This window comes from Boleophthalmus pectinirostris, unplaced genomic scaffold (assembly GCF_026225935.1).
Source record: "Boleophthalmus pectinirostris isolate CB_2022bp ecotype Guang Dong unplaced genomic scaffold, ASM2622593v1 HiC_scaffold_17, whole genome shotgun sequence".
In the NCBI taxonomy this organism is placed as follows: domain Eukaryota; kingdom Metazoa; phylum Chordata; class Actinopteri; order Gobiiformes; family Gobiidae; genus Boleophthalmus; species Boleophthalmus pectinirostris.
In genome coordinates this window covers 15419557-15442247 of record NW_026571115.1, presented here as the reverse complement: position 1 = coordinate 15442247, position 22691 = coordinate 15419557, and the positions used below count along the sequence as shown (strand labels likewise).

Here is a 22691-nt window from a genome sequence, read left to right as displayed (position 1 = left end):
GTGATTGACATGTCATTTTACATAAGAGGTGCTTTCTGACAATGCAAAAAACACAACAATTTTCAGAGCACATGCAGAGTAAATTTGTTTCCCCAGCCCCAGCAACAGTGCGTGATTTAAAAGCTGATTTTATTAATGAAGAGAAGATTGCTTCAAATTATGCATAAAAAGTTGAGATTGTCAGGATTATTTTAGTTTCCTGAAGGTTAATGAGTGACACAGAGTTATTATCTTGTATTATTATTATGCACCAAACCTTAAATTAGCAGGTCTAAGAGTAAGAAAAAGAACATGTGTTGTTTTGAAAAGATTACTGTCTGCTGTAGTGCAAATACAAGAAAGTCAGCAGTGTTTAATACTTAGATAAACCACTATATTCAAAGTTTAAATTAGGCTTTAGAGTGAATCTTTACACTAATCCAGCAGAGGATTATGACAGACCAAATATACAGTAATTTAACAGTGGGTAGGAGTTTCTACTTTTCATTAGTTTTCCTAATAGACTTAATAAACAAAATCTGATAATGAGAGTTTAAGGAACCACAATTTAAAAACAAATGACTATAATGCATATAATGAAAATACTGCCAGTTAATAATGTTTCTGAAATAGATTTAAAAAGTGTTACTGATAGTGTGTGGTTGGTGGACTTTGTAACTTTTCTGGTGCATGGGCGGTTCTTCTCCATGGAGATACTGCTACTGTTACTGCTTTGCATGTTCCATAGTATAACCTATTTAATAATAGATGTTTCATTTCTCAAAAATACATACAGTAGATGCATACATTTCTAGATACATACATTTTATAAAACATTTTTGACAGTGAGTATGATTACCTCTCCACTGATCTCACCAGTGACTTTGTCTTGTGGCCTCACTTTCTTGTTTCTAAGGTGATAGACATGTTTATTGCCATACTGTGGAACATTACAGGCCACACAACAACATCTCTATGGAACCAGTAAGTGGCTAAACCTTTATCAGGAAAATTACATACAGCATATTTGTAATACATTTTCATAATTCTTTATGGTCAGTAGTCACTTCATAGCTCATCAATCCCCATAAATTTACACAGCACCACTTTTTGACTTCTTTTGCTACAATATTATGCCTTGATAGATAAAAAAAACAACACATTATAAAGTTATACAAAGTACAGCATCAGCAGGTTGAGTTGTCCTATGATAAGTATAATAAGTCTGTGTTTAGTATTAATACTCCTGTAAATCTGCGGTGAAGTTCTGCATCCTCTCCACCATAAAGAAACACAGAGTCCCAGAGAAGCCCAGGACAACCATGACCAGGAGCTGCCACATCAGCAGGAGGTGCCCGCCGTAGAAGAACGCCACGGCGGCGAAAACAGACTGTGAACGCACAAGATTCAGACATCTTCAGTTTCCAGTGGTTACATTTACATGACCAGTAAAGAAAAGGTAACTATCAGATAAAATAATAATTACATCTGATTTTAGATTCTAGAAATTCTAGAAAAACAATGTATCAGTAAATCAATGTATTTTTTCTTTTTCTCATTGCCACATTAGTTTGCCCTTTATTGCATATTTTTTCTCGTCAAAACACGCAAGTATGTGAACAATCAGAAAGAAATCACAATACTCAAATCAGATGTAATGGTTTATATGACATTTCAATAGTCAGATGTTTTTGAAAAAACAAAGACAATGTTAAGAATCTGATCTTCCACTTGTAGTCATAAGGGGTGATAATCTGCCTTGGAACATGTACTGATTGTATATTGATTAGTCATGAGGTTAGATCAAATGTCCTTTCTTATGCAACTGTCTCTTACTATCTGTACTTGATGCAGTACACTAGGGTGTAGTGATGGGACAAGACACAAGAGAACACAAGATTTTGTCATAAAAAGGAAATTGTGTGATTGGGCTCACAATTTTGGCCTCACACTTTTTGATTTACTTTATTTTGCTCTGGCTACGATGTGGCTTCGGAAAATGATGTAACCCAGCCAAAAATCCCATGAGACGATTTTCCACATGTGTGCACAATCTTGTTTCAATTTTATCTTGTGAGATCTTGTGGCATGAGCTCCCTACTAGCTTCTGATGCTGTGGCAAGATTATTAGGATTGCATGACATAATCTTCCTATTACAACACACTACTCACAAATAAGATATACAGAAACTGGAACAATCTACTTCAATTGTACTGCTAAAACTGAACAAATACACAAAATATGTTAAATGAAATTTAATATATTTAAAGAGCCTATAATGTGTTATTTCTGATCTATGTTATAATGTTATTTCTTTATCAAAAACATGGAGTTGTGTTTTGTTTCATTCACACGTTTAACACACAAATCTTGCATATTTAGGCTGAAATCTTCTCTCAAACTGAATAAAGCTCCACCTTGTAATATGATAATAGTAGAAGTGCTCCACTGTGTTTTTAAACTCCATACACCTTTAAATTACAACTGCATGCCATCACAAAATACAACAGATCATTTTGAGTTTTGGAAATGTAGACAAACTAATAATACTCAAGCATGTGTGAATGAAACAAAACACAACTCCAGGTATGTTTTTGATTAGGTAACAACATTCTACTTCTACTATTCTTCAACTTTTCTGGTGGAGGGGCCACTACCTGCTTGTCTCCATGGAGATGTTATTACTTTTCCTAGAATGTTCCACAGTATACATTAAACCTATCTATTGCAAGGGAGACAAGCATTTTATAGCACTACTAATGTCATACCATGGAACATTCAAGGCATAGTAATAGCATCTCCATGGAGACAAGCAGGTAGCGAAACTTCCACGAGAAAAGTTGCACAATGCACTTTTAGAGCTCACAAGAGGCAATTTACTGTGGGACCTTTAAATATATTATATTGTCCTTGGGAAGTTCATCCCGATTTGAGTTATCCATCCATTGTTTTTTGTCAGGAATACCTACCTCGAGATGTATTTTCATTTAAGTTTTCTACATCTTCATCTGTATCATCATCATTACTTTCCATTTTCAGCTCATGACTCAGACTCTTCTCTCAAACTTCACACACACAGTCCACAGGTTACTGCGCTGACAAAGTGATGAAGAGGACCCCTCATGTAACCACGGATATTATCTGAGACAGAGCCTTAGCCTATTGTATCTTTTCATCAACACTTTTCTAGACGTGTTTTATCCTTGAACCAGACCACAGTCTCAATGATGTCTGTTTTTGAAACGCTAGTTCTGAGTACTTCTAACTATTCAATAGATATAATATTTAATTTTGCATTAATAATTGCTATGGTTCATTATTCATCACCCTGAAACTCGTGGAGCTCAAGGTGTGGAGCTTTATTGACGAAAATGAATTTTGGTGTGATTTGTGAAACTAAATAAGTTACGCATTCTAAAGCATTTTTAGCTCTATATTTGCTTTATATTCAACAAACGCATTACACAGAAATAACTTGTTAACCAGTTTCATTAGCTGTGTCTATTAATTCCAACATATCATGGATGACAGTAAGCATATATTGGTGCTTCAATTCAACTATTAAAATAAATTACTCATGTATGAATTTCACTATATCCCTTTAACTAAATAAATCATTTCACTGGTCTACACATTTTTATTCTACTTTTTGGTATGCTAATTAGTTGACCTGAAAACAAACAATTAAATCTTGAAACCAGACACTGACCTTGTTGTTTCAGTTTTAAAAGAGATTCAAAGTTATTTTTTTATTTTTTATTTTACAAAACTGAGCTTAAAAGGTGCATTATGCAACTTTTCTGGGGCAGGGCCCACTACCTATTTGTCTCCATGGAGATGTTATTGTATTGCCTGGAATGTTTCTTGGTATGACATTAAACATCCATCTAGCATTTATTCATTACGGTTGTTTCTATTGCTCAAAAATACAATTATTCCTTCTGTGAACAGAGGCGACTCTCCACAGATCTGAACTGTAATGCTGCATAATGTTGTAACCTACTTGTTTCCCTTGTGATAGGCAGGTTTAATTTATACTGCGGAACATTCTAGACAAAAAAATAACATTTCCATGGTGCAGACCCTCCACTAAAAATGTTACACAGTGCATCTTAAATTCATCTATGACCTGCTCTACCAACAACAGGTGATATTATGGTCATTTTGGAAATTACCTGGATGAATTTAAAGATGGCAAAGGCTGGTGTGCTCTGCTCGGCATAAACGCGCCCTAAGATACTGTAGAGCTGCGTATTAAAGCAGCTGTCCCCGAGTCCAAGGAGGAAGCTACACAGCAGGGCAATGGACACGCTGGAAAACAAAAGTATGAACTCATTAAACTGGGGAAAGGGCAATAATTCAGACTGAAAATAACATGGAATTTTGACAAGTTATGCATGTAGACTAGGACTGCAGGATTCATTGTTATTGAATACAAATCTGAAACTTTGAACAGAGTTCTACCATTAAAATATAAGTCCAAATCTAATCCTAATATTTTGTCAGAAATAATTATAATAAATTTGATCAGTCCTAAAATCTACTTTTAAGAATAGGGTTATTGCATTACTACATATGTGTTTAGTTGAGTAAAATAATTTTTTAGTGAGAAAGCTCTTACAAAAAACAAATATTCTATTGCTTATCATGTCTATATGTTACCAATGGATTGTTTTCAAGAAAGACAGATGGTTTTCTTCAATTGTAATTTACAAATTAATTTAAATAAGTAAATGTGTTTTTGTTTTTGTTTTTAAATGTATGGTATGGTGTATTATACTGTCTAAACGATGATTCATTCATTTGTTTATTTTTCCTGAGAATATGCAAATGTACATTTGTTTTGAAATACCAGGATTTGGATTAACTGGAAGACTTTCTTCTTTTAAAAATCTGATATTTGATAGCATATCTCATGCTCAAGTACACATTTAACAACTCTACCTGAATGCAAGTGAAAGTAGCATAAAGTAAAAGTTTTATAATATAAACCATAAATATTTATCACCCGGTTATCGCTGGATATGAAAAATGCATACAGTGTCACAAAAACATAAAAACAAAATGTTATTATTCAGTATAAAACCGTACATCACGCAACCAGGCCTATGAGAAATAATCATATCACCACAGTACCTGGGAGACAGATAGGGGCTCATTTGAGTGGTTGTTTTAAAGACTACAGGAGCGTCAGCCGGGATGTTCAGGAAGATCAAATAAAATGCAACAAAATGCACCACCATTCCCAGGAAGACCACTGAGGTACGGCGGAAGCGATTGTTCTTGCACAGTAGCCCGAACAGCCCTCCTCCTGACATAAAAACACATTAAAGATTCACTACAGACTCTAAATCAACTGCACCGAATCAAACAGGACTTACCCACGATTTCTCCAACCCCTATTACAATCCCCGAAATCCCAATCAAACCCTTGGCAGCGCCTCCGAAGTGTGTAGTTGCTCCAATGCAAGTCCCATACACGCCACTATAAAAGGAGAGCTCCAACCCTTAGGAGGCAAGAGCATAGACTGTTCAGGACTGACAAAATACTCATTATATTCAAATATATGTGTGTTGTACTCACCACTGTACGCCATGCAAGGGCTCAAGAGGACTATGGTCTTGGTTTTCAAAAGTTGTAAGATGGTTTCTGAGGAGCACATTTAAATTGCTAATTACTAAAAAATAGATTCAAAGTACAGTGGCTATACTGTATGTGCGGATGGGATTATGACTATGACAAATAGCAAAGGATGTTGGCGGAATGTACAGTGTCAAAATTAGCCAACCATTCCAGTCACGCTCACCTTTTTTGTTCAAAATCAAACACCTAAAGAGGACCATGAACACTCGTATTGATCTCTAACACTAATGCTAATGAACATTCCGCCATAGACATACATGAAGTACACCTCCAGTAATAATGGGTGACTATGACTACAGTAGACATACCCCAATATTAAACAAACAGACCACTTCACCCAAGCCTGATAAGTGCATGTAATCTGATGCAACAAAACTGTATACTACTTGCATGTTGATATTTATTTAAATACTTTAATTTGTTATCTGTAATCTGTAATTCATTCACTCAAATATGATTTTATATTAAAGTTGCACATTGTGCTGGGAGACTCTCCAGGGAGGCCTCGTGGTGTCACTGTCTGTCTCCATGGAGGTAGATCAGATTACAGTCATATTGGGGGACATTCGAGACAAAGCAATAGCATCTCCATGGAAACAAGCAGTTTAACCAGAAAAGTTACATAGTGCATCTTCAAATTAATAAATAAATAAATAATTAACTTGGGACACCCAGTCATCCAGGCATCACAATGTGTCCCTACATGTCAAACTCACTCAAAAATAACAATTCCATTTGCTAATAGACCTTGCACTTTAATATCACCTCACACCTAAGTATGATTATGTTGTTATGCTGATTGTTGTATACGGGGCAAAAACTCGACAGACAAAGAGTGATTTGACAAACAACTCCAGGCTGGAAGCAGGTGCAAGAGCAGGAGCCTTTCTGCTCCACAAACACTGATAAAATCTCAAATAAACTCTGCACAGCCAGTGTCAGTGTACTCTCTTGTAACGCCTGCAGATTTTATCCACATAAAAGCAATTTTAGCAAAAGGAAAAACCAAAGACCTGGGAGTGCTTTGGAGTTTTAGAAATCTAGCAATGAAATGAGAAAGACCACAGGTTACCAACTGAAGAGATTGTGTTTTTGAATGGATTTAGTAAGAAAACGTTCCTACAGAAAAAATATGAAAGGTGTGGTTCCAAAAATACAGTGTGCATCCTCTTTTCACTGCAATGGAAACATCAGTGCAAGTTTAAATTAGAACTATTTTATTAAAGTTTTGTGTGACTGGATATGTGCTCCACTGTTTAGTCTGTGGTTAAACTATTGTTTAAAGGTGTGCTCAGGTTTGGACCAGGATTGGGCCCAATTTAAAGGTCCTATATTACACACCATTGTACTCTGAGCTTTAAGCTATGTTATAATGCTGTTGACTCATCAAAAACATACCTAGAGTTGTGTTTTGTTTCATTCACACATGTTTGAGTAACCTTTTATTATTAGTCTGTCTACATCTTCAAAGCTCAAAATGCTCTGTTCCCCTGGGGATGTCATGTAATTGTACTTCTCAAGTTAACAGATGCCTTTAGTTCAGTAAATTGGCAATTCCAGATCTCAAATGATTCTAGTGAAAGTGCATGGAGTTTAAAAACACAGTGGAGCACTTCCTGTATTACCACATGACATCACAAGGTGAAACAGTTTTCTGTTTGACAGAAGAACTCAGCCTAAATATGCAGGTTTGTGTGTTAAATATCTGTCAATGAAACAAAACTCCTTGTCTGTTTTGATGAGGAAACATTATAGCGTAGATCAGAAAAAGTCCTTAAATAGATTTGGTGTGATCCTGGTCTAGACTTGGTTTAGTTAGGGTTAGGGTTTAATAGCAACTTGGTTTGGATCCAGTTATAATCTAGTTAACCCTCAAATCTATCTTGGTTAACTTAATGTCTAATTATTTACTGAAATCCTGGTTTAAACCTGTATGAGCCTTGGTTGAATTTAAGACCACATTTGTATTTACCACCATTAACCAAACATATTTCTGGGTTAGTCCTAATGCACTAGTGAGATTTCAGTCCTTTATGAAGTTATATTTTCTGAGGTAGTAGTTGGTGTGAAAAGTTTGGAGTACTGTTGCTTGAGGGAGAGTGGGTCCCAATTGGATTTAAGATGCATACACTTCTGAGCACACCCAGATTAATTACATGTGGATGCATAATTAATGTACTCCATGCATACTGATGCAGAGTTTAAATGAGTCCATCCCACACAGACTAAACAACACACAGATTAAACCTTTAAATGTTACACTGACAGATAAGAGGCACTTACTGAACTCAGCCTTGGCGTCTTGCATTGCACTGTTGGCTCTGTGCTTATATCTGGATAACAAGAAAGCTTTTTATTAGTTTTCATTGTAAATTGATTTTCATTGATTTTTTAACCAATTGTCTGATGAAATGTTGAAAATGTATGAACCTTACATCTGTGTCCTGTTAACTACTATAAACTATAACATCAAAATGAAGGATACTAAAATTAAGGAGGTGAAATCATCCCAATATTGTTAAAATTACAAAATATTTTCAATTATTTAGTGCTTATCACGACACTCAAAGAGGCTTTACAAAACAAATATTTAAACAGTCAAAAGAGCAATAGACAATAATTAAAGAATAAGTAAAGATAAAAAATAAATCATATAGAGAAGAATCGCAAATCTAGAGTGAGAGCCTTAACATTTTATTTGTTACAGATCTAATAAAGATATTTGTGATTTTAACTCAGGATCTCTCAAAGGTGCACTGTGTAACTTTTTAGTGGACTTGGCCTGACACCATCAGGCCAGGATAGGAGGTTATATGCTCACAGTCAGAATGCATGCAAGGTATTTTTTCAGCATTATCACATGGCTTAAAGATCATAAGAGTCAATTATGCATAATATAAGACATTTAATACATATATAAAATGCATTTGTGCTTTCTCAAGCTATGGCCAAAAAATCGTGAAAATTACTTGTGATTTTGAAGTGAAATTTCCCCGTAAGCTGTTTTAGATCATGTACTTTAGGCCCTGACATTGAGTGCTCTTTGATGACAGCGTTCTTCAGCCTCTCGTGAGTCAAAGTCATAAAAATGTAAATATTTCAGACGTAATGTGAGTGAGACATGGAGCTGAGGAGGTCCCAGCAGCTCCAGTGGCTCTGATTGCAGACTACTTGCATGAAGTGCTATGATTAGGCCTGACTCGGTTCAAATTGCAATGATCTGGAGAAAAACGCTTGGTGTCATTTTCACTGAAGGACGAGAGTGATTTAAAACTCCTGGCTCTTTCGTTGTGGTCACCCCTCATTCACCCCAAAATATTTGACTTGTACCATTGTAATGTTGAGGGCAGAAGTGAACACAAGGTAAATATATGTGTAGTTCCCGCTTTCTCGGGAGGAAGGTACGCCTTATCTGGAATGTTCCACAGGATGGATCATTTATCTCGCATTTATTTCATAATGGTTGTTGCTTCAAGACAAGCAAATCGCATGTCTTCCACCGGAAAGGTTGCACACTGCACCTTTAACAAATCTAAGGATATATATTTAACAGTCATCATTGGAAGTGTATTTACTACTATAATTATGTCAATTTGCCCATCAATCAAATGCATAAAAAGCCATACATCCTACTTATGCTGGTAATATTTTCTTCCTAGTATGATATCAGTGTAAACATGTTTTACTTTTAAAGATACATTAAAGATACATAAAGATAAACTGTTTTTTTTTAAATATATATTTTTACCTCATTCTTGTTGATAGCAGCGACTGTCCCTCCTCGTCTGAGAGCATCTCCTCTTCTGAGAGGCTCTGTCTCAAAACCAGGAAACTCAACGTCCCCAAAACTGAAGCCACCAGCAGAGAAAGGAACACATTCTTCCTGCTGCTGTCTGTTAACAAGAACAATATGATTATTATAACTGAAACATCTTCAAAAGATGTTTCAGTTTTGATTTTTAATTGCTATGGTAATGGTGTTAATTCTTCATCACTTTGAAACCCATGCAAATAAGATGACCTTGCATTTTCCAAAATAAAAAAACAACTTTTTCTACCTTCAGTTAAGATGTGTATTAGATAATATTTAGATGACATTTTCAACTAACATTTCCAGACGAAATGTGTCAAATTGCTTTAATTTATCAGCCTAATGATCCAACTTCCAGTGATTAATCTTGTACCTGTAATTTCAGTTGCTCCGTTCCATTCAAAGTAAATGTAGAGATTGCCAAATATCATGCTGTAAATGAAAAATAATCAAATGAGACAAGAACGCAATTACACCATATTTACAAATAAAAACGAAGAATCTTTGCAATGCCTTATTTTATTCCTTTAAAGGTAAAAAACAGACAGGATATAAATCACCACTGAGCATCCCACTGCTTACATGCTGTTATGCTAACAATCTGTGACCATTCTTGCTTTCATGTTTAAATGTTTTAATCAGAGCCGTACTGTTTGACATTTTAAACTGTCGCAAGAGACTTTGAATTAACATCTGCACATTGCAAGTTGAGGCTAATGTGCTCTTTGTAGTTATAAATCCTGACCTTTTCTCACTATTAGAATTAACACTAGACTTTTTAGGATCACACAGGGACATATGGGCTATAGTGAATCCTTTTCTCTCCGGCCACTTCTATAAAATGATATTATCTATCCCAGTTTTAATTAAAAACCTCTTCAACAAGAAACTGCTCTCTCCCCAGAAATCAATACCAAATAGCAGAGCTTATTCATAAAGATAACTGGATTTAGAGCACAAGAAAGCCTCATAAGTTTGCAGTGGCAGGGATCACCGCTGCACACAGAGATTAGGACTGGCCTATTGTGAGGCTTGGCACAGGTGACAGAGAATGTAATTATTAAACTAATTCAATTTGCACATTTTAACAAATACAAATAGTTGCCAGAGCCAGAGAGGCAGACAGAGGTGGGAGATGAAAAGGGACTAAAGCCAAAACTCTTACCTGTGAAATCGCACTGTTGTGACAAGCAAAGTTTGGCATGTTTTACTAATAATAATACGACACACACACACAGCAGGAAATCTGAATATAATGGGGACGTTAGTTGTAGATTCAATAATGTATCATATTTATGCATACAGAGATAATTACAGCATTTTCAGCATTTGTTTGTAAAATACAGGGATGCATTGATCCATCTTTTTCAGTTCTGGTACCAATTCTGATACTGCTGATACCCGATATCAACCAGTACCAATAGACCTTTTGGTTAATGCTTTTCTATGGCAAAAACTGTGAAAATGTCTTGCATATTTTCTACCAGCTTCATAAATCTGGCATATCACCAAATGTTCATCCATCAAGGTCCAGAAAGGAAAAATTCTGTCCATGAAGATCCACAAGTTTATCCACAACTATCAAGGTAAGAAAGACGACTAACACCAACTAGCATTAATGAACTACTCCTGAACAAAACAAGGTCTTGAGAAAAATGCAGAAACTATGCAGAAACTGAGAACAGCATTTGTTTTCTTTGCTACAGTACAAACTAGATCAGTTTTGTCTTATTTTATTTCTCAAGTACAGAACAAATTGTAAAAATTTTAATTGTAACATTATGAGACTTTCAAAGCCAGTAAAAAATAAATATACATAATAGACATAAATGTATATGTTCACACAGGATATCGGCGAAACCAATATCTGATCCTGAAAATTATTCAGTATCTGCGCCAATATCAATTACCAGTATCGGATCAGTGCATCCTTAATAAAATTGATTATTATAAATTATAATACCACTTTCTAATATTGTGATGTTGTGGTTCACAGTGGCAGAGTGGTTAGTCCTCTTTTTTTATTTATTTATTTATTTTTTAACCACAAATTGACGGTAAATTTTTTTTTTTTTGGACTGGTTTACAACCTATCAATATAATGCATTTGTATTTCTAACTTGCCTAAAGTCTAAAACGAATGTATTAAATGAATTGGATTAGTCTGGATTAAATTATTGGATTATCTGCGTAATAGACATTTCTGTGTATTAGAGCAGAATCAATATTTTCTGTTTCATTCCTGGATAAATAGATATTTACCTTGAATTTACTGTTTGCTTTTTTTGTTTACACAGTTTGAATGCTTAGTTTTATTTTGGGTTTGCTGTAAATCAATATACTTCTAGAGAAAATATCACAATGAGCAATAAATTGAGGCAAATTTTAAGACATCCAAGAATAAAGTTTAAAAAAGTAAAATTAAAAACAGCTGGACTTGATCTGGCAGCTTAATCTGAGCTTTTGTTGGTGACCGTGAGTCCCACATGATGTAGCAGTGGGTGGTCACTCACAGTAGCAGCAAAACTACATGCAGCTGTTTTTGTTTTACTTTCTGATTGACAATGAACAGCAATAATGAAAGTACTTTATTCCACAATAACGCAATAACCCTAAAATAGGATAATTCCAGTGGACTTTACCAGTACATGAAAGGAAACTAGCTGCTATAAATGGACAGTTTTATATCTCTAATGCGTCATAAATGTTAATTATTTAACCATGTACAGCTCAAATAAGTTGCCACAAGTGCAAAGGAAACGTTTACATGATAAATAATTTGGTTAAAAAAAACATGAGCATCTTTAATTTACTGTACAAGTAAAAGATGACAATAAAATTATTATGACAGGCCTACTAGCACACTGCCTGTCATGTGTTATTCCTGCTGACACACCAGTTGAAATTAAAGATATACTGCGCAAGTTTTCTGGAGGAGGGTCTGCTACGTACTTGTCTCCATGGAGATATCCTTGCTTTGCCTGGAATGTTCCATGGTATGACATTAAACATATCTATCTAGCATTTAATAATTACAGATGTTACTATTGCTCAAAAATACAATAACACAGATCTGAACTATAATGTAGCATGCTGCTGTAACCCTCATGATGGAGAGATTTATAGACAAAGCAATAACATTTCCATGGATATAAGCAGGTGATGGACCCTCCACTAGAAACACAGCTACACAGTGCACCTTTAAAATGAAGTCTCTTGATACCTGCACTGTAGTAGAGCCCAGAACATCCCTGTGTTTCTGTTGATGGTGGAGGCCTCAGAATTCTCCACCAGGAACTGTCCTTGAGCTGTCCACAACACTGCGGGGAGAGCGGACACAAGGGTCACTCATGGGGAAAAAATAGACCCGCTCATCCTTAATTGCCCGCACCAAGTGAAAAATTATCGTTCCGTGTTGGTAAATAATGCATCTAAACCAGAGCAGCCCCAGGACATAATCAAAATTCATCACATACAATGATTTTTCTTGCGAGTGCACAGCAGTGGGTCTGATGTCAGGGCTTTCTGCAGGAACAAGGTGCACCAGTATCTAACCCATTTAAGGTCTAATTTGGGATATGCTGATTTCACCCATCATCTATAACCATAGAGGAGATAATCCGTGTATGTATGATTAGAGCCTATTTGATCTTTAACACAGAAGTGTATGTGTACAGACTTATGTCGCTTAGGTATTTATTTTTATCTATGTATGGATGAATGGGTAAGGTACCTAAGAGCAAGTCAAGTTAATATGTTTTTGTTTTGTTTTTTAAATAATGTGAAGGCAATATTTGAACCCATATAAAAATGTGAAGTAAGAATAATAACTAGGTCTCTCAGTACGATATTATCATGATATGGATCTTAAGGTACGATATTTATTGCGATATTTTGGAGAGGAGATAATTGTAGATAGGGCATGTTTCTGCTTTTAAAATACCTTGACAAGATTTTGGTGTGAAATATTTCCATCATAATCCCAAGAATTCAAGTAAAAAACATATCTCTTCATGTTGTTTACACTGAAATGAATCATGGGATATGTAGTTCCTGATGTTTATAAGCTGTTGCTATTATAAAACCATGCATTTAAGCAAAGGAACTTGTAATTCGATATATTGTGACAGCCCACGATATTATTGTGAGACTTTTGAGGATACAATATCGTAATATTTTGGTTATTGTTACATTCCTAATGATAATAATAATATTAGTAGTATATTTTATTATGCCTATAGTCTACACTCCTGTGACTATTTTATTATTACAAAATGTTAATTTGGGGTAGTATGGATATTACAATAAAGATGCAATGTGTACATTTTCTAGCCACCTGCTTGCCTCTGTGGAGAACTTATTGCTTTACCTGAAATGTTCCACACCACAGCTTTAAACATATCTCTCATGCTTATTTATACAGTTAAAAAATCTGACATTCAAAATCACACTGTTCCATAAAGATGGATAGATTTAATGCCATGCTGTGGAACATTCCAAGCAAAGCAATATCATCTCCATGGAGACAAAGCGGGGACTGTGCGCTCTACCAGAAAAGTTATTGCTTGTGAGCCACAATAATGATGCAAACTGGCAGTTTAAATACAATTAAACAAATGTGATTGTAACCCAGACAACGGTACTGAATGGAGACGAACTTACTGGCTGCTCCGATGCCAATCAGCACTGAGGTCAAATAAAAGGACCACGTGAACGGGAGGATGAAGACAGCAATGTAGCCACTGCAAACAAAGAAACAATGATTATTTATAGGGATACATTGATCCAGCTTTTTCAGTTCCGATACTATGGCTTTAGGTATTTGCTGAGACCCGATATCAACAGATAACAGTGCAGAGACTGAAAACAGCATTTATTTCCTTAAAACAAAAATATGACAAAATTAATCCATGTGTCTTGCATAGCTGTTATTTATTTCTCAAAGAATTACAGAAAAACCTTTTTGCAATAGTTTATATGGTCAGCCAGGATATCGACTGAACCGAATTTTGAAAGCATATATTCGATTCAGCAAATTTTTAAGTATCAGTGCCACTATTTGATGCATCCCCAATTATTTGTAAAGATAATTTATAGCATTATAGTGTTAAATAACAGACTTATGACAACTAACCTGTAAAGAAGGCCACTCAAAAACATACTGTGTTTCGCACCAATAACTGCCACAACAGTTGGTGCAAGCAGATTTGAGAAGGAGAATATTCCATAAATGATGCCAAGGCTGGAAAACAAGAGCACACATTAGACTGTGCCTGAATGCCTTTATGTGGTGTGACATTATTGCATTTCTTTTACACTTTTAGACTAAAACAAATTCAGAATAAAAGGTGCCAAAATTTAAGTCACTATTTACCTGTAATATCCACTCCCAGAGAAAGTGTCATTTTCCAGACTTTTTACCACCGTTTGCTGAAAAAGTGAAAGACAAGAAAATGTTCAGACTAGGTTTTGAGTCACCCATCCGGTCACGACGGTCAGACCCACTGACCACAGATGAAAATGAGAAACACGAGCTTCCTGCATCCTGACTGACCATCACAAAGTATAGCCTAACTTTGATCAAATATCACTTTTCATAACACATAGCATGGAAAGTTCTGCTACTTACTTCTACGTTCCCACAAGTCGTGAATGCTGTGAAAATAAACAAAAATCCAACACCTAAAATAGCGACATTAAACGTCCTTCTATCCGCCATGGTTTTCTCTAAAGGCGCATATTCTAATAATTCATTTGAGGCGGGTTACCACGAAGCGCCCTTCACTGAATTTTCTACAGGGAAGAGGCACATACAAGCAAACCACAAAAAGTTTTAGAGAAAGTTGAGTCTAGTACTACTTAGTTACGGTTTAATGCGCGAATAGCCACAATAAAGGATAGTGGAGCTGCAGCGGACGCCAACAGTGCGCCTCTGTTACGGGGTCTCTGTCATGCCAAGTACGCATGACGACTTGTGACTTTGATTAAAAGCAATTTTCCTCTTCCTTGAGTGTCTTTCTCTACTTCTCATGTCTATGCTGTCTGTGTCGTCTCGTCCTTCTTCTCGCTCTCGCAATAGTGGGTCACTGATTTGGATTTGCTGCCTTCCAGAGGTGACCATGAGCATTTTCCCCATATAGGACAAAGATGATTCATTTTCATACCTCCACTTACATTCTCCATTATAATAAGACCATAGATCTCAATAGGTAACTAGTGTCATGTGTTGCTAGATGCGATCTGGGGTTTGCTCTCATTATGCTAAATTTAATGCATTTGTTCCAGGTAATTTCAAGCATCACTGAAAATTTGAAAGCATGATGTGGACAACAGAAAATTATGACATTGGGTAGATGTGTGTATAGACTACTATGTGTTCTCTGGCTTCAAATGTTATGTGTTCAAGTCCATTCTGACAAAAATGACAAAATGTATTATTTTTTATATGAAGTAGTGTTACATGAAATGCCTAGTCCATATTGATTTATGAGATTAATTATTAGACTTAAGATAACTTTACTGACCCACAGGGGGAATTACGTGGACACAGTAGCTCACACATTACAATGACATAGACATACCACAGAAACAAACAAACAAACAAAAAATAATAATAATAAATACATTTTTAAAAATGGAAAGAGAAAAAAATATATAAATGCTACTAAAATTCAAAATAAATAGCAAAAATAGCAAGAGATCTGTGTCATATAAAAAATTATACAGATTTGTATATGCACAAGTTGAATTAAAATGAATATAGAATGGCTGTAAAGCCTCTACAAGAGTGGGTAAGGAGTTCTGATATATCTTAATTCTAATTCTAAAATGTTACTGTCTTTGTTAACATCTCATAAATTGCTTACATTATTACACATCTTAAACTCTTTGGATTTTCAGTATTTTTTTTTTTTTTTGTAAAGTCAATGAGTTTTATTTATTAAGAAAGTGCCATCTCTTGGAGGACTGCTGATCTCAGCTTCCACACCAAAGATTTTCAAGAGCAAGAGCAATTGTATTTTTACTTCCGTGTTTGTTCATTTTCCGGAAGTTGGTCTTATTTAACTTTTTTCTTTCCTAAAATTATATAACGTTTTGATTAAACTATTTTCAAACATTTCTAGATTAAGTAGTGCTGTGCTGCTTGGTTGCAAAACTGTGATCTGGCCCATACAAAATTATATATTCTTAGCATAGTGTTACCACCAGGGGCTACATTTCTTTCACTTTCGTGCTTACGTTGAGTTAGTGATCGTTTAAATTTGGTCTTGGGACGCAGCGTTTCTTTACAAAGGTGAAAAATATTGTGATTTTTGCTGCTGACATTTGGTTATCCCCAGATAAACTCCGTCAGGTAAGTTACGGTAAAGTTTTGCTCCTAAATGTTTGCACTCATCCTGTTGTGTGTCATCTCTTTGGCACAGCCTACAACAGATTGTACACAATCATCATGGCGACCCAGGATGGTGGGTACTGAGAAAATACTGCTGCATTTTTCCTTTATTCTTACAGATTACACAATTGCTATTAATGTGTTGACTTGCAGATGTTACTAATTTATAAACGCGAGATTTAGCACACCAGATGTACTGTAATTGTACGCATCGTGTATGATTATTTTTCATCTTAGAAATGTTGCTGCTAGCTCACGAGTGCTAACAGAGAAATCTAGAATACCGACAGTGTTGAAAATAAGAAGACACGTACAGCTCAGCGTTTGTTAGTTTCATTTTCTCATATGATCTTATCAACAAGAAACATAAAACAGCCATTAAACACCACGCTATCAATCTTGTACAATACCAGATCACTGCATTTAAAATGGAACTACTCCACTACATGCTTATTATTATTGAAATTCAACTTTAGGACATAATAATAATCCTATAAAATACAATTACTAAGCATTCTAAGTCAGTATGTGATCGTGGAAAAAGCCATAAGTAAAAAGAGATTGGGCAGAGATACCAAATGTAATATAATACGTTCATTTTACTGTCTGACCTAACTTTACCTGTATCAGCTGAGCAGTCATAAATAATTATATTTTTGGATTTTAGTTATAATCGTTAATTGGGGACTTGACGTTTGGGGGTGTAACTCCTTTTTCCTGCCCTGCAGTGGGACACGCCTTTGTAGCAAAATACAAAAATTATTTTCAAATAATAAACGAGTTTTACAACAATTCTATGGAAGCCTATTCACAAGCATAACATAATTTTTGTTTAACTCTTTTAATTTTAGACACTCTGCTGGACATCCACTTTAGACTGCCATGTTAAAAATTAAAAAAAATACTTTTTATGTCTAGAGTGATAGTTTTAAGAATTATGTCACTGTCTTATCATAAAGAACATATTTTTAACTTTTAGAATTGTATTTTTCTTAGGAAATAGACCTGTCACACTGCAGGGCATCAAACAGGCGTATGTTCAAAAATTTTCAGAAAAGTTATTGACAAAAATAAGAAAATGATAATAATACATTTGTTTTGTATCTTAAACCCTTAACTCCAACTCTTCCTGGAACATAAGTGACAGCTGAGCTCCTTTTAGTTTTTGTGTAACTGTAATTTTATTAAATATGTGTTTTTTCATGTCACACCACAGGACTCCCTCTGAATTACAACATTAAGATGCTTACATTTTTTTTAGATTTAAAGTACTGAAGGTGTAATATTATTATATTAGTACACAAGCTTCCCTTTGTGCCAACACTTTTACTAACTGTCTGAGACTCATTCTAGATATTTTGCAGTGTTAAAATCACTCCGCAGGACATTTAATGTTTTGTTCGTTTGTTTTGTTATAATAGAAAGACATGAAATGTGACTTTATTCTGAAACTATGTAATTTATAGAATACATATTTGTGCACATTAGAGTTGAAGTTTGGAGGAAGAAAAATATTATTTAGAAAGTAATTTAAAGTGATTACGCCGAAAATGTGTGTCATGCTAAGTACCTTATTACTAATTTAACCAGTCAGTTGTCCTGTTAGCAATATTATTATTATTATTAGAATTTTTTTTTTTTTTGATCCGGAATTTCCCAAAGTTTTGTTTAAATTGTATTGTATTACTTAATTGCTCAACAATAGGGAAGGGGAAGTAATGAAATGTTAATACTGTCAAATAATACATTGTGTTAGTTAAGCCCTTTAAAAATAGGTAATCCAACAGTACATGAATTGCTTTTTCTTTTGAATTAATTTTAATGTAGAGTAATTTTAATGTGTAATAATAATAACCTAATCTATACATTCCGAGATGTCAAAGGGAATGTGTTGAATTTCTAACTAGTTAAAAACTCCACTTTATTTTATCCTTGTACTTGACTTTTTGTAACACAACACCCTTTCCGTACATTGGTTTATTTACTTTACTTTCTTTACCATGCTCAAATATCTGCTTTGTATTGTCTCCAGGAAGTGCAGAAGTCATAATGGAATCTGATACCAGGCCAAATGATGGTGAACCACTTGCGGGCAACTCGGAAAATGCATCTCAAACGGATTCAGGAAGCGCCACAACTCAGGACTGTAGTATTAGCAACGGGGATGACGCCGATGAGCAGCAGGAGATGGTTGACTTGAAGATTATCTGGAATAAGAATAAGTATGATCTTAAAATTGGTATTGACAACACCGGAGCCAAATTAAAAGAGAAAATCCATTCACTCACTGGTAAGATGTGTTTAAAATGATTCTCAGTATGATACAATGAACACATAATTTACCTCTCCTCTAACTTGAATAATGATAATTTCCTTGACGCCATCAGGTCTTCCACCTACAATGCAGAAAGTGATGTACAAAGGATTGCTCCCTGAAGATAAGACGCTTCGTGAAATAAAAGTTACTAATGGTGCAAAAATAATGGTAGTAGGATCTACAATAAATGATGTTTTAGCTGTGAATACGCCCAAAGAGGTCATTCAGCAGGAAGTCAAAGCCGAGGAAAACAAGAAAGAGCCTTTATGTAGACAAAAGGTGAGTGAACATCACATATTTAAAGAGCAGTGTCCTGTAGTAATTGATTGTTAATTTTATGTCAATATCTTAATATTTCAGCAACACAGGAAGGTTTTGGACAAAGGTAAACCAGAAGACATAATGCCAGCTATCAAAGGAACCAAGGTACTATGTTATTTTAATTTATCGCTTCAAAATATTGGTACATGACATGAGTGACTTGAGATTTAGTTATTATATTGACATTACACTGACTTTTATTTTTATATTACATATATTACAAAAGCAATATTCATGAGAGTATACGGATATTTAATCCACATGTACAAAAATATAATAGTTATAATAGTACATTTTTACCTTAGTCTGTGAAATTTTCTTTTACCTTATTTAGTTTAAATTATTTCCAAGGACTGTGTAACTTCTCTGGTCATCTGCTCATCTCACTGGAGATTTTATTGCTGCCTGCAATATTCCACAGTATGGCATTAAATTTATCTATATACCAGGCATAGTTCAGATCTGTGGAGTGGCTGACCCTGTTTGTAGCAAGAATATATGTTTTTCGAGGTAAATTGGAGCATCAAAAGCTTCTGTAATTATATAAATGCCATACTGTGGAACATTCCTGGCAGAGCAAAAACCCAGCCAGTAGAGGAGTTACGTAATGCACCTTTTAAAACTGAGTGGATTTCAGTTTGTGTTCCCGAAAGCCACCATTTCTTGTGGTGCCAATGCTCAAGAGCTACTGTTAATCAATCATTTCTAAAATTGTGTATCAAAATGTGTCCTGACAACCCTAACGTCATGACAATCAAAATGATTTTTTGCTTATTAAAACTGGACAATCTGTGTGATTAATGCTTTATTAAGTTTGCTGTGAGTGACCGGGGAAAACCATGTGAGGGGGATTGATTGCTTTCCTTGTGTCCGTCACAGGAGCGATTACCCACAGTGCCTTTATCCGGGATGTTTAACAAATCCGGAGGAAAAGTTAGACTCACATTCAAACTGGAGCAGGATCAGTTGTGGATTGGAACAAAGGGTGAGGACTCAGTCTGGCTCATTATTCTCAATTCAAAGCATCTTTATTGTGCCATTGTTACAGAAATGCGTTTCCATTTTGTGTGTGTGTGTTTATTTCTGCAGAGAGAACAGAGAAAGTCCCAATGGGCTCCATTAAAAACGTAGTGTCTGAGCCCATCGAAGGCCACGAGGACTATCACATGATGGTAACTGTTATTTACTGTGCTAATGCCTGTCTTTTGGAGATCATTTAAATGGAATGGGGATTTATGTCTGAAATCACTGAAAAGGCAGTTCAGTTGTAGGAGTAAAGGTTGTGCTACTGCGATGTGAATACTGAATTAGAAAACATGCACAAAAAATATATGTTAAAGGTCCTCTATTACAGAAGAAGCTTGTGAGCTTTAAGCCAAGTTATAATGTTTTCTGCTTAAAAACATCATGTACTTCAATTTGTGTTTTGTTTAATTCACACGTTTCAGTAATCCATTATTATTAGTTTGTCTACATCCAAAAAACTCAAAATGCTCTGTTCCACCTTGTGATGTCATGAAGTGGTAGTTTTCAAATTAACAGCTACATTTTACCTTTTGTTCAGAAGAGATTGACAATTTCAGGACTGAAATCATCCAAATTATTCTAGGTGTACAGGGTTTAAAGACAGTGGAGCACGTCCTGTATTACCACATGACATCACAAGGTGGAACAGAGTGTTTTCAGTTTGAGAGAAGAACACCATCTTAATATGCAGGGTTTGTGTGTTAAACATGTGTGAATGAAACAAAACACAACTCTGAGTATGTTTTTGATGAGGAAACAACATTATAATATAGATCAGAAATATGGGCCTTTTAAGCTTTTATCTTTACTACCGCGGATGCTACTACAACTACTACTACCTTAATGTTACTACTCTTTTGGGTACTTCTGTTGCTAAGCTACAACATCCATTACCGATTCTTTGTATTATTCATGCTTCTATCAGTATTTTTACTACCACTCTACTAAATATTTCCCTTTAGTTTAGCCACACAATTAATTGCTTATAAACCCTTACTCATTTGGAGACAGAATAAGTCTTCTAGAAAACCATTTGATAAAAAAGTGTTTGCAAGTTAGACCCTGTATGGGAATCTTTCCTGTTTCATGTCATGTGTTTAAGAAAATACTAGTGTACAGATTTAAAAGGCAGCATTACTTAAGTGTCTGCATTTCTATGAAGCAGGTCACTGAAGTTGAGTGGAGTTTGTTGTTATTGTTTGGTCTTCAGTAGAGCGGCAAATGTCAGTGACTTCTTTATATTTAACCTTTAAAAGCACTTGTGTTCTGCACTGTGAAATTGAAGGCTGTTTCAGATGGAGAACAGGAAACCTTCAATAAGAAAGGTGGCTGTAACAAACTTTAGATTCAATAGCTCAGAGCTGCAAGTGGAAGTAACCAAATGTAGACAGAACACAAACTCTCTGAGCAAGCTACTGCTCAGTAGTAGTGATAATAGTCTTAATCACGAGTTAATTCAGTATTTCTATATTTTGAATAGGATTAGTTAGTAGTGAAAGCATTGTCAGTTCTTTTAAAACATTTTCTATTTGCAAAACCAAAAAGACAGAGAATTGGACATTTTTTTAAGCACTTATTGTTTTCCCTGGTCTGCATTATATATACAGATGCCAGCCAATTATTCAGATGCTTTGTGTTTTATCTGTTAATTAGATGATTTGCTAAATTGTTGGAGTTTGCTTTTTACTATGACCAGTTCTGTCGTCTCCACAGGCTTTTCAGCTCGGTCCAACAGAAGCCTCTCAATACTGGGTCTACTGGGTGCCTGCACAGTTTGTTGATGCAATCAAAGACACAGTCCTTGGAAAATGGCAGTATTTCTAATGTGCCTCAACAGTGACAGTTCTGAACTGGGAATAAATAAAAGCATAAAAATAACTGGAGACCGCAGTGAGGCTTCAAGACCTTTGTGGATTTTAAAGAGGAAGTGAACTGATGCCGTGGACTAATCATATTCTTTTTAGGGTCAAAGTGCACTATGTGGCAGCAGAACATTTCTCAGCCCAAATGTTTATTCAAGATTTTCATCAAATTCAAGGGAAAACAGTGAAACAATTGTACAGAAATTGCTAACACTTTTCTTCATTTATTCTTAAAGAAATAAAACTTATTTAATGAAATAAATCATGCTTGTCATTGTTATTTTGTACTTCAGAAACATTAATTGACCTTATATCATTGCATAACATGGGACAATTA

The 22691-nt window shown here is 35.1% G+C and overlaps 2 protein-coding genes across 3 annotated transcripts; one reads left to right on the top strand and one right to left on the bottom strand.

Moving 5' to 3' along the window:
* Nucleotides 1–15519, bottom strand: LOC110167696 (UNC93-like protein MFSD11). The gene is made up of 13 exons (XM_020933066.2): nucleotides 15065–15519; nucleotides 14810–14865; nucleotides 14570–14677; nucleotides 14098–14177; nucleotides 12659–12755; nucleotides 9809–9867; nucleotides 9373–9517; nucleotides 7908–7957; nucleotides 5565–5630; nucleotides 5362–5487; nucleotides 5117–5291; nucleotides 4156–4291; nucleotides 1–1369 (listed from the first exon to the last, which is right to left on the bottom strand). The coding sequence occupies exons 1-13, from the start codon at nucleotides 15152–15154 to the stop codon at nucleotides 1217–1219; spliced, it is 1341 nt and encodes a 446-aa protein (XP_020788725.1). The 5' UTR covers nucleotides 15155–15519; the 3' UTR covers nucleotides 1–1216.
* A 1117-nt stretch (nucleotides 15520–16636) lies between these two features.
* On the top strand, nucleotides 16637–22616 carry ubfd1 (ubiquitin family domain containing 1). 2 transcript variants are annotated; one of them, XM_055152959.1, is made up of 8 exons: nucleotides 16696–16789; nucleotides 16860–16901; nucleotides 18861–19118; nucleotides 19216–19424; nucleotides 19506–19571; nucleotides 20346–20451; nucleotides 20556–20638; nucleotides 22206–22616. In XM_055152959.1, the coding sequence occupies exons 2-8, from the start codon at nucleotides 16886–16888 to the stop codon at nucleotides 22314–22316; spliced, it is 849 nt and encodes a 282-aa protein (XP_055008934.1). In that variant the 5' UTR covers nucleotides 16696–16789; nucleotides 16860–16885; the 3' UTR covers nucleotides 22317–22616. The 2 variants fall into 2 exon arrangements, with proteins under 2 accessions (XP_055008935.1, XP_055008934.1); XM_055152960.1 differs by lacking the exon at nucleotides 16860–16901 and having other exon boundaries at nucleotides 16637–16789.
* Nucleotides 22617–22691: the final 75 nt, after the last annotated feature.